General features: G+C 41.4%; 1 protein-coding gene across 2 annotated transcripts in view; it reads right to left on the reverse strand.

Moving 5' to 3' along the window:
- Positions 1 to 18,668, reverse strand: part of LOC131466990 (protein sidekick-1-like) — a 267,384-nt gene that overhangs the window by 149,845 nt on the left and 98,871 nt on the right. For both annotated transcript variants that reach the window (XM_058640648.1, XM_058640647.1), the window contains exons 2-4: positions 14,811 to 14,967; positions 11,838 to 11,944; positions 9,269 to 9,416 (exon numbers count right to left, since the gene is read on the reverse strand). In XM_058640648.1, the coding sequence (XP_058496631.1) occupies positions 9,269 to 9,416; positions 11,838 to 11,944; positions 14,811 to 14,967 (412 nt within the window). The remainder of the gene's footprint in view (positions 1 to 9,268; positions 9,417 to 11,837; positions 11,945 to 14,810; positions 14,968 to 18,668) is intronic.

The raw sequence follows: 18,668 nt of genomic DNA on the forward strand, positions 1-18,668 counted from the left end.
ATCAATGACACATTTGCTTAAGCAATCTAAAAATAAAGACCACAATGCTGCTCATTTCTTCATAGATTATTCTACAGCAGCTTATTTTCTGTCAAATCTAATTGTATAACAATTTAATATGGGAAGTCAATTCCTTGGCACAAGTGTCTCTGACTGAAGCGAATCCCATCGGACTCTTGTATCAATTAATTCCACTGGTTAATTATCTTTAAACTACACTCATCATAACAACCCAAAAACAAACCACGGAAACAACAGCAAGCAACACAATTCCCAATCCTCTGCTCCAAATTTTACAAAACACACGTATATGTATATATATATATATATATATATATATATATATATATATACATATATATACATATATATACATATATGTGTGTGTGTGTGTGTCAGTGTTCCCTTTCAAGACCTAAGGTGATGCAAAGGTCAAGAGTGAAGGAATGCCAGGATTACCGTTGTTTTTTTGAGGAAATCCACCGCTAAGACCTGACAAGGATGAAGGATAAAGGAGGAGAGACGGTGAGACTGAGGAGCAAACAGAGAAGAGCCAGAGCAACAGACAAATGTCCACTGAAATGAAAAGAGAAATAGTGAAAAGTGGGACTGAAGGAGTCTACAGTGGAGAATTTTCATTCTGTTATTTGCTGCCACATTAGAGGACCAACAGAGCAATTCAATTATGGAACTGGATGGAGAGAGGGGAGGAGAAAAATAAGAGCAGGAGGGGGAGAGGAGGAGAGCAGAAGAGGGGAGGGGAGGGGAGGGGAGAGGCAAATTGGAAAATATAAAGTTATGGCAGGTGTCAAAGAAAGATTTCCTATTGCTTTATACCATGTCTCTTAGAGCCCAAAAAATTAATCAGTGTAGAAATGCTGTGGTGGTGCATCTTATTACCTGTGTGCGCTATTAGAGACAAAAAAAAGGCAATTAACTTTACCAAACCTTGTTATTCATAGTGATGTTTGGTTTATATACGGCAGATATTTCCAATTAGATCAGTTCAACAAACTTTAACTATGAAAATAACTCATGATAAACCTCAGTTGAGTCAATTACAAGTGTAATTTTAAACCTGGGACTCCAAGGCAATCTAATATTTTGTACCTAATACATGGCATGAATAAACAGGCGTCTCTCTCTCTCACACACACACACACACACACACAGAGAGAGAAATAACACAGTAAATGAAGACTTACATGGTCACTTTTGTCAAGCAAGTCAGACAGGAACTGAGGCCTGTTCATCATCTATATTGCAGGATGCTTTTTTTCGGTAGCTGATGAAGAAATATTACAATAATTGAACTAGTTGTTGAACCACATATTACATGACAAGGGAGCGATTCCTCTCGGCCTTTATGTGAAATACGATTGCGTTGCTATGTGAAGAAACTTTGATTCGATTTTGCTTATGACAATGATTTAACTCTCAACAGTGTGCGAGATGAGGATTTTGGTCGTGGTTATGATCGGGCTTTTGGAGTTTCCTGCTTATGTGTTTGTCCATGTAAACATCATTTTCTCAACCCCAGCTACATCGCAATTTATTTAAACTGATAAAAAACAGAAGATGAAACGCCACAATAAATGCGAAAGTCTGCCAGCAGCAATGCGGCGCATATGTCTTACTGTCACTTATCTTTTCATTACTAATGATTAGATGGATGAGCTATGCTCAGCAGGTAGACACTGTTTGCAGCAGATGCAGAGCAGCCAGAAACATCCTCAGCTGATGAGCGAGCTCTGTTTGTATGTGTACAGTTGATTTCCTGGATGCAGATGAATCAAAGCGAGCTACACCAATTTAGAGGAAATAAACAAACACCTGAATGTATGGTAATGTCATGTCAACAAGGATATAAATAACCAAGTGTCTCAGATTTCCATCAGAATACATCAGAAATGAAGATGATCAAAACAAGACGGCAAAGAAACTAATGGAAAGTCTGTCAAAGACACAGAAACACAGGGCTGCAGTAAGAAGAGGGAATCTTTAAACACGGCTGTGCTTAGTGCAGCCATATGTCTTCAACTTCTACATGTGCTCCCAAAAGTAACTTCATCATGTAATTGAGAGGAAAGTCACACACAGTATCTAAGCTTCTGGTGGCTGTAGAGATTATGTTCCAGGCTCAGCACATTCAGATCAGCTTCATCCCTTTCCTCTGTTTTTTTAATTAATTTATTTCTTTTTTTTCCACGTCTCTACCTTCCTTTTAGTCACTTTGATCCTCCCATTTGGCTGCCGTGAGAAAATTAGTCATTATAGATTGTAAATTGTGGATGGAAGATGTATTTTCATCAGGCCGTAAGATCTAAGCGCACGTGTCCTTTCGGTCTCTATCGAAATTCGACTCTTTTCTTTCCCTCCCGATCTTGCCGCTTGTCTAATACACACACGTGCATGCGAGCACACCAGCGCACACGCGGCATCTGCTTGCAAAGTTCAGCCAGCGAGAAAGTTCCTTCTGTTCATTCCTCCGCAGGATGTGTGCGTGATAGGAAATCGCTCCCTCTGTTACAGAGGTGTTTGACAAATTAAAATGAATGACTGTTGAGGCACATAGACACATCCGCGTCCATATGGCTGCTTTGGCCAGGTCTACGAGGACAAGAATTTCCCACCAGGCCCAGTCCAGACACTGACCACCTGTGACATCAGCGCTCTGCGTATCACTCGGCTCCCTGGCAACAAGAAACTGAAATATTTACAGTCCTCACGGCCATGCTTCTGCATAGATAACTGCCTTTATTTGATCAGACTGGGCCCCCTGCTTCTACAATGAAAAAAGGGAGGAGAGCTCTAATTCTCCACAGCCTGGCTGCCCTCGTGAAGCTGCTGGCTATCACAATCATTTCACGTCCATCTGCCACGGGCCTCAAAGCTAATTAAAAGCAGCAGTTCACTCTTCGCAACCTCAGCTGCAGGTCACTGCTAAAATATATATTAGCATCAGCGGCGCTGAGAAGGCAGCGCTGTTCCAAAGTTGTTTTGACGGCTGCTTGATGACAGAGAAGGAAGCGGACAGGTTCGCAGTCCACGTGAAAATGAAACGATGAGGGGAACCAAAACATGTGGTCGGTGTGTGGCTGTGTGTGTGTGTGTGTGTGTCAGAGCGGGAGAGAGAGGGAGACAGAGGGGGAGAAAGTGGTGGGTTAATAGCCTATTAGATTAGAGCAGAGTGTGGGAGAAGTGACAGCTTGTGAGTTTCTTGCTGGTCAGTATTTTGAGAGCTGGGGAGTTTGGGAATGTTCATGGACAGACAGGATGTGTGCGTGGTTGTGGGGGGGGGCTTGCTGGATATGCAGAGTGGGGTTAGGGGCAGGCACGTGGACATGAATTAAGAGTGGCGAGGGGGAAGCGAAAAAAGACAGACAAGTGAGATGGAGCTGGGGACTCTGGGAGCGATGCATATCGGATCAATAAACTTCATAAACGACATCATCAGCTCGGTCACCGCGAAGACAGCCAACCGCCAGGCACCATCTGGCCCCATCTCACTGGACCGCAGGATCAGCCAGCGTAACCTTGCACGCAAACACACACACACACACACACACACACACACACACATGGACACACGGAGCGGCTCAAATTTTCACTGCACTCGCTTTGTCACACATGAACGCACACAGAGACGTTTGAGCCAGGTAGACACAAATGAGATTGGTCCAGAGAGAGACAGACCGTGTGTGTGTGTGTGTGTGTGTGTGTGTAAGTGTGTCCACCACAGCAGTTAAACAGTTTATTCAGGAACAGAAGTTTATGGCTTCTGTGTTACAGAGTATCCTGGAGCATGGTAATGACTGTAAGAGTGACAGCCAACTGAGAGAACAAAGCCACATCAAGAATAATTTAAAAGACAGACGAGACGGAGTGAGAGATGGAGCAGGAGGGTGAGAGGGGCAACGGGAGAGGAAGACAAGTCTTTTTGAGACAAGAGAGGAGCTGTGGACAAAGGTGCAAATTAGTCTATTCTAGGGTTCAAAGGAAGAGCTATGCATGAAGCTTCATCGCAGTGTGTGTGTGTGTGTGTGTGTGTGGGGAGCAAGCAAATCAGGATATCTCATCTCACACTGCAAAGACAAAAGTTTTAATTTAGATTGTATTAATACCAGAGAGTAAAAGCATGTTTTCATGAAAAGCAGAAAGTAAAAGAAATGTTCAATTACATTTATTCAATCAAAGAATGCTATTACATTAGCATAACGAGACACTGCAAGTGACAGAACCTGCTGACATTTTTATCTTGTTGCCATGGATACAGGTGCCACTGCCTTTGATATTCAACAAACTCTTAGTTTCAGTTTTGCCAAAAAAAAAAAAAAAAGATCATCTCAGCTCAGTCAAACCGCCAATGTCAACGTATGAGTGAACCCACAGTCATAATATAATTTAACAATATCATATTAGTCAATGGCATGAAAAGGGTTTCAGAATTGTTTGTTTCCCCCGCAACTCACATACTAAACAAAGATCAAACAGGAAGAATAAATGGTTCAACATCCACTTTCTACCGCTCCTCCACAGCAGGGTCACGGGGGGTGCTGTGCCAATCTAAGCTGACATAGGGTGATAGGCGGGGTACACCCTGGACGGATCACCAGCCCATAGCAGGGCCACATACAGAGACAAACAACCATTCACTCTCACACCTACGGTCAATGGGAGGAAGCCGGAGAACCCGGAGAAAACCCACGCAGAGATGGATGATGCTGTATTACCTTAAATATAAATACACCTATCTATAGAGAGTGTTGGCAATGTTGTAGCTGATGTAAGTACACTACTCACTAAGATATATAACATTAGTCTTGTCATTTTTAAGATATTTTACTGCAGAAATCTTACATAGTAAGTATCATAAGGTTGTGACTGTAGCACCACAAATGGCAGCCAGTTAATTAAAGTTTAATAAGTAGACCAAATCTGAGCCAGTGATCAACTTGGTTTTTTTTTTTACCAAGAACAGGAACTATAAAAATGCTGATTAATTGAATGGCCTGATGTGCAGCTGTGCCAGCTGTTTGTCAGACTTGTGTATCATGTGAAATACAGACTGCTGAACCCATCTCTCCCTCATCCTCCCAAAGAGGGGAGAGATGGTCTCGGACACTGCGTAGAGTTAATGGAGTTGCGGCACGTGATTTATATGAGGTACTGGAGGCCACATGTCTCCCTGTCTCTGCATAAAATTTGTATATGGTCTGGATAAAACAGTGCGTCCATTAAGTGTGAGGCCTGCGCTCTCTGAGACAGAACCCCGGCTTTGCAGTCCCAGAATGTCACTAACATTGTATTTCATAAAAATGTGTTCATTTCTTACTTTATTGGAGGCAGCCGGATATTCATTAGAAAGGGACTCTGACAGCAATAAATAGGAAACCATGAATTTATTGAATATTAACATGTATTAGCTGTGTATTTTTTATCCAGGATGTTTATCATTTTGTTATTATCATTATTGTTGTTGTAAGTATATTATTTCAACTACTTCTATAATTAATATTTTTTTTAGTATTTCCAGTGTTTCCTCATTACAGAATGCTGAGATTTATTATAGTGTTTCCTAAGGGCCTGTTTTATTTGTTCTGGGTGTTGATGAGTGTGGGTGTTTTAATTTTATAACGTGAATCACTTTGAGTTACATCACATTGTATGACAAGTGATCTATGAATACAGTCTGACTGATTGAGAGACCATATTTTTCTTAAATTAGTGAAGGTGAGGAGCACAAAACAAGCTGTGATGGGATTATTAGGTCAAATGACGCTAAAATGAGTGCACCTGCCAAACTGTGACAGCCAATTCCTCACTGTGCTTTTTTTTTTTTTTTTTTTTTTTTTTTAAGCTCTGCTAACCTCCTCCTGCAACTGAAACAGCCGTGGTGCTTACTCTGCAAACACTTCAACTCAGCACTCGTTATCTTCATTTCACATTTTCCCTATTAACTTCAGAATTTTTGATCTTCTGCCATAATTAAGTAACAACTCATCTGTAAGGCTCATTCTTGGCTCTGATTGTGGAGCTTCCAGAGAAGATAATTATAATTGTAGTCACACTGGGTTTTTCTTTTTGTGGTAAAGCTGAACTTTAAATTTAAGTTGGTTCTGGGCAATAGATACAAGATATTTTATGGTACTGAATGAATACTGGGTACTTTTTGTTGTACCGACCATTGCGTTAGTAATGGCATACTGTATACAGAGTGACGTAAAATCAAATGCTGCTAAATATCAGCACCTAAAAGCTGCATCTACTGTACATGAATCGATTCATGAAAGCGTAAAGGCCTTCGCACGCCTGACACTTTTTTTAATGCAAATTATTTGCACATTTTAAATATTTTTCGAACAGGTGTTGACACAGCATTGCGACTGTTCGGATCGTAGTAGAGTTTCCCGAGCTTCCTTTTCCGACAAATTCACAGCTAAACAATCAGAATGAATGTTGTCGATGACGTACAGTCAACGTAATCAATCAGAAGTGCTGTTCTTTTTAATAGATAAAATATAAAGATGGAGCTACAGTGGGATGGTTGTGTGTGTGTGTGTGTGAAGCCTGCTACGGTCGCAGAAAGAGTAATGCCAGAGTAATGTGATTTTTTTTCCTCATAATTTATTAATTTCTTTGCATTGTGCTTGATGTGCATGGGAGGGTGCGTTGTAATTTGCATCCAAATTATCCACACTTTGGTCCCCCCCCCCCCTAATGGGTCTGGTGCAAACACCTTAAGAGTGAGCAAGCTTATGTCACAGCTGTATCTTATTAAAAATGCACACAAAGCCAAGAGACAATGGCAAGTTGAAAGCAGACAAAGCCTTATTTTGTCAAAGTAGACAGAAGACTCTCATTGCAAAGTGCAAAGCTGGATAAGACAACACCTCCAACAAGAAGAGACACCTGGTGAAACACCAAATATATATATATATATTTATATATGTATATATATATATATATATATAAATAACGGCTGAAGAGTCTGAAAGGAAAAGTCGCCTGCTAACGTCTGCAGCCAGCACAGGAGGAGGTGAACCCTCCTCCTGGACGATGAATCATCGTTGACTTATTTGGAATTTTTAGCAATTCACTCACTAGTTAGATAAGTTATTGCTGGAGATAAAAAAGTGTTTTCCACAATATTTGGTGACTTAAGCTAAGCACTTAAGAGCATTAGCAATTTTAGCCACCACTAGTTGCAGGTAAAATTACTAAGTAAGTAAGTAAGTACTGTATTATACCATTACTAGATTAACACAAACTGATTTTACAGTCAACGTGAAAAACAGCCCAGCATACAACCTTCAGTCTGCCTGGCGTTACCTCACCCAAGACCCAAAGTATGACAATATTAATATTTTGTGTACCTCTTGGTTCCAGTACCAAATTCAAGGTACGAGTATCATATCACTTTGAATGTGAACGGCCCCCCATCCCTAATGAATATGGATAAACAAAGTCTGTTAGATCTAAAAACATGTCAATCATAAAACTACGGTGGACGTTTTTGTCAGCTGGTCAAACACGTTCTACTGTACTTTGCAGAGAAAGAAGAGAGTGCACCATTATTCTGATTTCAAATGATTATGGTGTCACACTCCTCTCAGTGAAAGCTGGCTTTTCCCACCCTGCCTTCAAGTCTGACCTTTTGCAACAGCTACAAACATTTATAAACCTTCCAAGTGTGGCTGTACTAATTATTTTTAAGCATTTGGCATGTCAACAGGCAGGATTTGTGCTTGGACATAATAGATGCCCTTGGACCTTTTGAGAATGTTAGAAAATGAACTAGACAAAGTTAAAGGGCACCCCGGATGCTCCTCATTTCCTGCTGTCAGGAAAAGTTTTCTGGTTCCTTTTTATAGCATTTATTTTACTGTGACATCAGTGACATAATTATCATTTTTTACTGTGATTGGTAGTGGCAGTTTTACTCTCCTTGCAGTGTGTGATATACAGTAAAGAATGGATGAGGGTCACAAGGGAAGCACTTTTCAAATTTTCTCTCTTCACATTCTACAGTATGAGTATATTAAAATGTAAATACGCTGCTGCCATGAAACAATCAGTTAGCGTAAGGAAAAATGACTCCCCGTTTTGTGTTTTCATGAATAGCTGCGGGAAATACAGTTTAAGGAGGTTAATGCAGCTTAGTGGCGATACACTGACAGTAAACACTTCCAACCCCGGCATGTGTTGAGCAGCAAAGGAAATTGTGGTCCACTGTCATTATGACACACTTAATGAAGCCCTATTAAGAAAAACATGAGTGTCTCGTTCGATACTCATTCAAGACAAAAAGGCAGAGAGTCAAGGTTGATGTAAACCAAAGACAAAAAATAAAATAAAACTAGCTGCTCGTGTAACTTAACTCCACAAAGCTCCCTGAAAAGCACTTCTGAGGTGGTGACTGTCATTAATGGAGGCGAAGTTGCTGGATGGCCATTTACGTGTACGGTAAGGCCACTGACAATCTCATCCAATAACACACAGGGGAGCCGTTAGTGGTCTTAACGGCAAGTTAGTTATCTCAGAGAGCGAACAAAGTCTAATAAAACCAGGGCTTTTATTAGACTCTATCAAGTCTGTAACAGGTCTGCATCTCAATGCTTACTTTTACTGATTCCTCAAATTATTTAAGTATTACAAGTATTTTTTATAGTAAATGATTCTACCTTTTCCTACATTGTCTGAATAACTGCATCATTTATTCAATCATGAATACACTGTTGGTACATTCCTCAAGATTACAACACTGACAGGAGCTAAGGAATAATTATGTGCAAATGAAAGGCATTCTCAAACAAAAGGCCGTGAAATGCGGCTAAACATAACACATCCAGGGACCCGCATACCTCAGCTGAGCAATTTACATAAACGAACATCTCTGGTGTACCCAAAGTGATTTAATAACTTTGTAGATGTGATTAATGGAATAATCCATTTTATCTTGTCCTGATAATGTCTTTATGCCTATTGTACTGGTGCTTAATGAAAAGGGTCAGTTATCTAATCTTGGGCTTATTCATAATAATTGGCGTGCAAGGATTAAAATGAACAACTATGCTTCTGGAACATGATAATTGTTACAACACTCAGCGATAAGAGCTGAAAAATGAAAGCTTTATCTCAGCTTGACTGTGTTTTGTATGTTCGCCCCGATGAGTCTGCATAACTCCCACGATAAAAGTAAGAATGTGCTAGAGAGAGAGAGAGAGAGAGAAGAGTGAGTGGTATAAACAGAGAAAGAGACACCTACATTCGGTTGTTGGGCATAATCTTGTGTCCGTCTTTGAACCATGTGACTATGGGTCGGGGGAAAGAGGCGAGGGGCGGCGGGCTGATGACGGCTGCTCTGCCCTGAGTCACCGTCTTTCTCTGCTCCTCTGTGGAAAAGTCGCCCAAAACTGGAGGAAGAAGGAGTGAAGTGTGAATATTATTACAAGAAAGGGATGGACAAACAAAATCAGATTATACCTAAAAGTGATACCCCTTATACTCTATATCCTCATGTATTTTATATATCCTAAATACTGAGATGAATACTATTCCCCTCACTGCACCCACATACACAAGTGTGTTTTCCTTTGTATGGAGGTGCTTTTACACACACGTGGTGCACGACTCTCAGTAAACATCCATTTCTGCCACTTTATCCTCCACAGGAGGGTCGCAGGGGGTGCTGCGCCAACATTTACTTGTTAATTGTCCGTTGACGTGTCCATTTCTAAGCTCCATAAAAGTAAATTTAATAAGCGCAACCCTGCGCTCCTGTCTAAGATGCAAACATGAGCATAGCACACTTCATATCATGTTTTAAAATATATCAGTAGACATTAACATTCAGCTAAAATAAATAAACATTAGGGGGGAAAAAAAAGAACATTAAGTGGTACAGTGACATTAATCCACGTTTGCCTCATTGTTTGATGACACAGTAAAGTGGCAGGGTTAGTTGGTAAAATGTCAGGAGAAAGTTCTCTGAGCAGTCAATTATGAGTTCCATTGAAGCAAGGAAACACTTGCTTGCTAATGGTACAATAATTTCACTCAATTTATTCAAAAGACCATGCCTGTCCTCACGTCTTTTGTGGAGCAGTTTATTCTCTTGACAGAGAAAGTTTAATAAGAGTGCATGGTGCAACAAATATGCAGCTTTAAAACTATTTCTTACCGTGTTTATTATGCCTCAATTCATATGTTTGATAGAGTTTTTTTTGAAAAAATATCTAATATTATTTCTTATTTATTATAGCTAATTTTGCCAGTCTTTACTGACCACAATTTACCATCAGCTCTGGACTTTTGCAGACATAACAGATGGTGTAGACTTTTTTTTTTTTTTTTTTTTTTTTTATCACTGACAAACTGGAAACATGACAGTGGCAGAGGTTTGATTAATTGTTAGGACACAAACATAAGATACGAGCAAGTTATAGTAATGTAAGTACCCTCGCTGCCAGTCTGGCTTCAGTGGAACCGTGGTTTAACTTCATTTTCAACAGCAGGCATGCACGGTGGAGACTGATCTGTCGAACATTTTTCATTTGTGCAGGAAAAGAGATGAAAGGAACACCAAATTACAGACTGCACCCAGTTAAACCGAGGCAACATCTGACGAGATGTCAGGACGTCTGCTCTCGATAACCTCTGAGAGCGTCCTCCCTTAGAGCTTATCATATATATATATGTATATATATATGTATATAGAAGTTCCCATCAGTTCATTACACGATCATGAGCAATATCATTGAAACATTTATTTATTTAACATTTATGAAGCCTGGAATCATCAATTCTTTTTGACATTGACTTCTACTCTTATTTGAATTCAAACGCATCTCGTGTTATTCAGAATGAACGGTGATATAAACACTTTCCCCACTTTGTAATAAAAGAGTGCAAAATTTAATTTAGCACCATCTTTGACTTCATAAAGCAGCCTTGTCTCTTAAAAATGATGCTTCCACACGACTTAACTGCATTCTCAATTATGTTCCACAAGGAACAGATGTGCATGTCAGCGTGGTAATGTTTTAACCACTTGTGGCCCTTTTGAGGATGTGAGGGTGATGATACCATTTCATGGCTATGAGAGTCAAGGAGTCACATGGGAGTAACTGGTAGTTTTGGTCTGGTCACAAAAGGCACCTGGTTAGGCCTAGGAAAAGTTCCTGATTTAGTTACTTCTTTTTACCTTGCCGTTGATATCCTCCATAAAAAAGACACAAAGAGTAGACACCGTTTCCAGCCAACAACATGGACCCCCTTTACATCTGTTTTCTGTGATTGGATAGCTCCTGACCACTTAAGTAAGTACAGGTGACATGCACTGAGGACGGATTGTTATCCGATTTTGCCAAACCACTTCCTCCCTTGTTGTTGATTATATGGTGGTGCACAAGATGTGACACTGTAGTCTGCTGCTGGAGGGAGAGTTGATGACCGTGATGTGGACACTGGAGGAGCATTTTAAATCAGGGATTAAATGCATGAGGTGAAGCGCTCTATCCGATCACAGAAAAGACATTATTGTGTTAAAAGTAGGGCTGTCAACGTTAACGCGTAGTTTGGTATCAATCTGGTCTCAAACTGTGGTCTACTAGTGGATGAGTTTGTGACTCGTCAAAAACCAACACAAATAACAGATTTCTTGCAAAACATAATGCATTTTAGTTAAGTACAGTATTGCTAAGTGGAAAAGAAATGGCATTTGGTATTGTGTATTCACTTGTTGGTGCATCCTTGGTTGAATATTCTTAATCACCAGCATCTTCAGTCTGTGTGTGTGTGTGTGTGTGTGTGTGTGTGCGCGTGTGTGTACTCACAGGCAACCTGCACATCTGTTCTCCTGTGTATTACCGCTCCCATTCTGTTCCTCACCGTGCACTGATACAGACCAGCATCAGTCCTCTTCACAGACGGGACAGGCAACCTATAGAGGGACGAACACACAGTGAGAGATAATCATGAGGGGGTTTGTGTTATTTCAGAGCTGTAAACAAGCCAAATAAAAATGAGAGGGGAGGCAATTTGGAGTCATGATCGGAGACCAGCGAGACAGAAGGGGAAGGGGGCGGGGGGTCTGCATTGTCCATATGTATGCACTCTTGTGTACTTCCCTTTCATGACCTCAGTCTGAGAAGGAATTGGTCCTCTGGTTGTCAAAAATCCACCCAACCACAGAAGGGAAAGCAGTGTGGCGCATGTGTGTGCTGTGTACGAAATGTTTTTGTTCTAAAAGGGGTTGTTAATGGGGCTTTAATGGACTGTGCTTCACTAATGGGAAGCTTGGCATAGAATCTAGTATGGTGCCATGCTGGGTGAACGCACGCACGCGCACACACGCACACACACACACACACGCACACACCACACAAAGATACATATTAAACACAAACTGCATAGACACAGTAAAACTGGACTTTGAGGCTCATTATAAAGAGCAGGACAGCCAAGTATTTAACTCCCAGGCTGTTAGTGAATACTGCCAACATACACAAACCCACACACTAATACACACGTACATCAAAGACTCACAACACGCAATTCCATTTGAATCAAGAAAGACACATTACCGAGCACCTCTCATCCCGAAACAGATTTTGATGTTAGACCCTGCCAAACACCTCATCTCTTTCTCTCCGCCTGTGTTCCATTCTGTTTTGATAAAACGTGTGTGCACTGGGGCTTTTCTTCATCTTTTGAAATCCCAGCGTCGTTTTTTTGTTTTTGTTTTTTTTTTTCCAGATATATTTCACTGAAAAAAAAGTTCAAAGTAGACAGGTGGGAATCAATACTATCATTTCTCCGTAAATTAGTTTGCCACAGTCTCAGCCCTGCATGAAAAGTTAAGCTCCCTGCTGGATCAGGACAAGAATACGTTCAGTCAGTTTCTACAATAGGACAGTTCCACTGCTAATTGACCAAACCCTTGCTGCGTTAATCACATTGTGCGTTAAATGAAACAGAAGGAAATAAAGGGAAGTTACATTATTATTGACACAAATGGTGAACAGTTTTGAAGATGAAGCAGTCGCCTTATCAAAAATGTTCCCGGAGTCAAAGCTAATCTTACCATCTCAAATCTAGGACTGCATTTAACAATTATTATTCATTTGAGATTAGTAATTATATTAACGATAAGTTGTTTTGTCAATAAATGCAGACAAGTGTGATTAATTACAGTAGTTATTTGACAAACCTCAAAAACGTGCAAATCTATTTAGTGATTAGTAACGTCACGTGATTCAGTGGAGGCAGAAGCCTGTGCTTGTGCCTGAGAAAGGTTTGCATTCAGCTCGCTGCGCGCGATCGCTGGGCTTTCAGCAGTGCTGTAAATAAATACACTGACTCCTCTGTTAAATGATGAGATTTTAGACATGTCCTTGCTCAATGTTCGAGATTAACGTTAAACTTTCAGGATAGTTAAGTCTTTTTAACTGATCTGCAGTTCGGCATTCTTCGGTTTGATTCTTGGGCCTCCACTCTGATCAGTGCACAGCAGTCTGACAACGTCATGCATTTTCCCGGGTTATGATGTCACAAGTCGAGCTAGTAGAAACGCGCCATATGTCGCTTAAGCCACGACAATAATAATATCAACAATAATAACAATAAGCCCATTATGCATGGCCATGTTCAGGGCCCTAAAGAAATCACACTGTTTGTCACTTCACTTCAATGCTTAATTGAATGTTTCTAATCTTTTGTTCACGAGTGCAATAAACATTTTTGATTCGTGAAAAAAATCGTGCTAAAGACTCGTGATCTCAATTCGAAGCAAAACTATCGTGATTCACATTTGGTCTAGAATGATACAGCCCTAATCCGTGGTCTTGTCAGTTCTTGTTATTATACGTAACATCGTTGTTAAATGACTTCCCCGAAAATACACAAATCTGCATTGGTATGAAACTATTTATGAAATGTGCAGTGAGAGTGATTTCAGTGTGTTTTAAAGTTTAAAGCCACATCTTTCCAGTAATTGCAATCATATCATCTATCACACTCATGTTGCCCAAGTTTGCAGATGACTAGGAAATTTCAGTAACAAGAAGTAAAAAAAAAATGTTAACAGTATGGCCATTATAATTGGAGAATCCGGCAGACATTCCAGATGGTCACAATCTCTCTCTCTCTCACACACACACACATACATATATATACACACACACACACACACACACACCCTCATACTCACAGCACCCTGCCAATTCAGCAGCCCTAGCCTCACCAAACTAAAGTAGCCAGAACGCTGAGAGCAGTCCAGAGCAACACAACACCTCCTGGCTCTAACGACAACTGCCTACATAATGCTGGCTAAACCCTCCACCTCCCTCAGTGTCCATGTGTTCCCATGATTCTCTGTATTTCTGAATGATGTGAAAAACAATTTTGTTTCACAGCTGCAGTTTTGCCGAGAGGGTTTGCTTCGCTCTTAAACGAAGCGGCACACAAAGGGACAGGAGCCTGGCGGAGGAACAGAAGCGGAGAGAAAAGCAGAGAATGAAGCTCACCCATATTGATTGGTTCTCCTCTTTCCGTGCCTAGACGATACACAAATTTATACTGCTAATGCAATTATTATTTCCAATTTTGTGCCACAGCCTAATTGTTCTGACCTTCTCTCTCAATGCACTCCATCACTAACAGGAACAGCTCTTGTGCTGCAGCTGTTCTTTCCATGCCACAGATGGGAGTCGAAGCATGGACGACGTTATTAACACACGAGTTATACACTTTACTAACAAAAGGATTTACGACAACAGGTTAGTTCCTGCCCGTCAGTGCTGGCTGACCTGTAGTTTGGTGTCCAGTCGGTGATGTTGCTGCTGTTGAGCGTCCATCGGTACTGCATAGGCCAGCTGCCTCCAGCCAGGCAGGTCAGAACCAACTTGTTTCCCTCCAACATCACTTGCTGCCCCGCTCCACCTCCTCGCAGGTAGGGGGCCACCTCTGGTAGAAAAGAAAACGGAGAAAAAGAGAAAACAATACTTTACTTTTTCGACTTTTTCGAAATGTCTACAGTTCTCATTCTTGGGCAACACAACTCATTTTACTATTTAAAAATCCATTTCTCTTTTATTATTTACACAAGAGTTTGGAGAAAATGTGATTTTTTTACGCAGTTCATTTTTTATAATTGTACAACCAAGCTGCGTGTTATTTTAAAAATGCACACATAGCAACTAAATCCAGCCATTGAGAACATGTCAGACATGTCAAGGCAACAAAAAGAAAAACGTGGCTGTGTATTGCATGTACTTTCTCACGGCTCCTCAGATTGAAACTCATTTGTCATTTCACGCAGGTTCAAGGCAGCACTCGCGGTGCAGCAGCCATAACCCTGATCTTCTCACCTTTCTATTTCTTTTATTTATACCTGCAGAGACAGGCTGTGAGTGTAACCAAAATCCGATGATGAACATGTTTAAGACTGACCAGGTCTCTGTCTGAAGATACCCACTCTATTAGCATGTTTTCCTTTGTCATATACACAAAGACACAAAGGTAAAACACAGTTAAACGGAAGGACACGTTGGGAGGGAGAGCTCTGTTTCTGGGCAGGAATCAACAATAAAAGTAGAAAAGATATATACTATGTAAATGCAAAAAGGAAATTAGACATTAATGGAAGAAGAACAAATACAAGAAAGCAAACACTCAAGTTTCTGGGATAATATTTATAGTTTAAAGTGAGCTTGTGTACAAGTACATATAACATCTGTGGTCTGTGGTCTCTCCGTGTCACATTTTGTGACCAGACACAGTCACCCCTACAAAGACTATCCCTAATCCAACAACTCCTACAACTCTGAACCTTGTGTACTTTCCCGAAAAACTTGTCTGCGGTATTCGATACTGGCATCCAAGCATAGTATTGTGTAGTGATTTGCTAAATCTAATGGGAAGCCTGTTGAAATCATTCGCCCTACATTACAAGGTACATTAGCTAAACAGCTGCTGTCCAAACAAAGGCATCCAGTCTTTACCTCTTGGCTCCAGCGCTCAGACGTGGCTCACCGCAACACAAGATCAAAAAGGTCCCTGTTCAAAGCAACTGGCTGCAGGATAGTCACCTTCGTAGGGTCAGGACCCACTACACAAAACCCAGCGTCTGGGTGTGGGGTTGCATAGGTAAGATTTATATTCAACCCATCAACCATTTACACACACAGTCACACACAAACTGGGTTATAGGGGGAAAGCTTATCAGCTTGCTACAGTATGTATGGACAGGCCCATAACTCTGAAGGCAAAGTTTTACATTCCATTTTCCCTCGCCCTTTCTCCCGTCAACTCAATCTTCTCTCCACCCTGCCATTTCAACTTCTCCACGTCTGTCTCTCCTCAAGCCACCTCATTTTGTCTCCATTGTTCCTTCCTTAATCCTCAGTTCCCTGTGGATGTTTTAGGGCCAGCCTTTTTTCTCCCCTTCTCTTTCTCTGCCGGCTCCTGTCTCACTCCTCTCTCTCACTTGGTGAGATTGATAGCTGCCCGCTCCGCGCACAGGAGGGAAGTGTTCCATCGATGATAGATTTATGCATGTGTGTGTGTGTGTGTGCGCGAGACAGAGAGAGAGATAGAAAGAGGGAGGGGGGGTGGTGTTGGTGGGGGGGGGGGGGGGGGGGGGGGGTGGCATGTGAGTCTAAGGATTTATTTGGAATATTCCGCTTCTACGGACGATGGCTGGCAATGCAGACTCCAATGTCATACTGCTGACCAGCACAATAACTCACCTCTGCCTGCCTCTGTGTGTGTGTGTGCAGAGGAGAGACCTACACAGCTTAGCACAGACCCCCCCCCCCAGTTAAAAACTAATGTACAGTGCAGACATTCACATGCACAGAGAGATGTGGACACCGTGTGCTCGCCGCCTGCATTGCCATTGCACTCATCCACCACTTATTTACTGTACAGCTGCATGTTGTGTCCACCCCCACACACCCTCCACTCACCATTGGCCTTTTAATGCACTACTTTGAAGAGAGTCCATTAGGAACCGGAGACAAAGATGGAGAACACCACATCGCAGAGGAACAAGGTCAGCCACCAGCGTGTTTCACTCAACAATGTCATCGGTCCCTCTGTCTGTCTCTGTCAATCAGCGTCACCACGTCACTCTCTCTAACTCACCTACAGTCTTTTTCTAAGCGGTCGTCTGTCTATCAAGGACACCTCCCCTCTTTGTTCATCCCTCCTTCACTAGTCGCTCAACAGACCAACATTTTCAAAGTGTGTGTGTGTGTGTGTGTGTGTGGCAGATCCAGTTGTTGCTTTCCCCCGTATACTGCAGCGCGTGCACGTCTCCGCTCTGCAGGCTCTTATGAAGCTGCAGATGCTGGGGTGGGATTAAATTTGCCAAGGAGATGAGAGCTGTGATGAAAGGACAGCAGGAGAAGACCGGCAGGGTCACAGCTCTGGGGCTGATCGTCCAGTCTTTCTGCACATTTACAGTTATTGGTCATTAGACTCTAAATGACTTGTCCTTTACAAATGGGCCTGTAAAGATCATCATTCTTGTATTGGGCTGTATTTAACATCTTACAACGAGTCCTACATTTCACAGTAACTGCTGTAGTGAGATGTAATATCTTCCCTGGCACAATATGAGGTCATGGGGCAACAGCGTGGGTCAACGTGTTAATATTTGTGCTGCAAGATGAGAAGTTGCCCATACGGCTAATGTGGTAAAAAAAACAACTTTTTAGTGGACCAGTTTGCAGTCAGACGTACAGAGGAAACCCGGCGGTGTAAATGAATTTCAGAACGTTGTAGGGTGAGGAATGAGCTCTTCCTCTGTGTGTATCATGTCAGAATTAGGGTCATTCACTCCAGAAAAAAAGTCACACCTAAGCTTGACCCCTACTGTGAGACAGGGCTGGCAGAACGGGCTATAACTTATGAATACTGATTTAAAGATAGTCTGTCTCACTCCCTCACTGCCTCACTCAGACACACACACACACACTCACCATGAAACTGTCATTCCCATGCATGAGGGGAGGAAATAACTAAATCAGTCTTTTATTACAAGTCATTTTGTATGAATTTGTATGAGTCAAAGTTGCGCTACGATGCAGTTTTGTTTTTTTTAGCAGTGGTAACAGAGGTCTATTTGATTATAGGGTGCAAATGAGTTCTTCTCCTTTTTAATCTAGTAAGTCTGCCTGCACTTGTTTCCACAGACATTTAAAAACACTCAGCTGGACAGTGAGTGTGAGGTAAACACAGGTCATACAAGTTGAATTGTTGGCATGTTGGTACCAGCCATAAGACTTTGGCAGGTGGGGGGCTAATTAAACACAGACAATGCAAAGTGAAGGGGCTGAGAAATGAGACTTCACAAAGGTCAAGTGAAAACACTTAAATTATTTAAAACAAGTCCTCTGCAGCTACTTCATGAGAAGTTCCCACCAAGAGACAATGGGAAAAGAAAATCAGGTCAACAGGCTTTGTCACTTATACCCTGAAATTATACAACACACTCACTATTAATGAACATTTTTGAATGTATTTCAATTATTTGACTATTTATTCAGTTTTTTCTTCTATTCTGTTTTTTTTTAATTGTTATATCGTCCCATGCCGCTGTCGCTGCTCCCTCTAATACTCCACAAAGGTTTTCATGACTATAATGACAATTTTAATAAGTT

This window comes from Solea solea, chromosome 10 (assembly GCF_958295425.1).
Source record: "Solea solea chromosome 10, fSolSol10.1, whole genome shotgun sequence".
In the NCBI taxonomy this organism is placed as follows: domain Eukaryota; kingdom Metazoa; phylum Chordata; class Actinopteri; order Pleuronectiformes; family Soleidae; genus Solea; species Solea solea.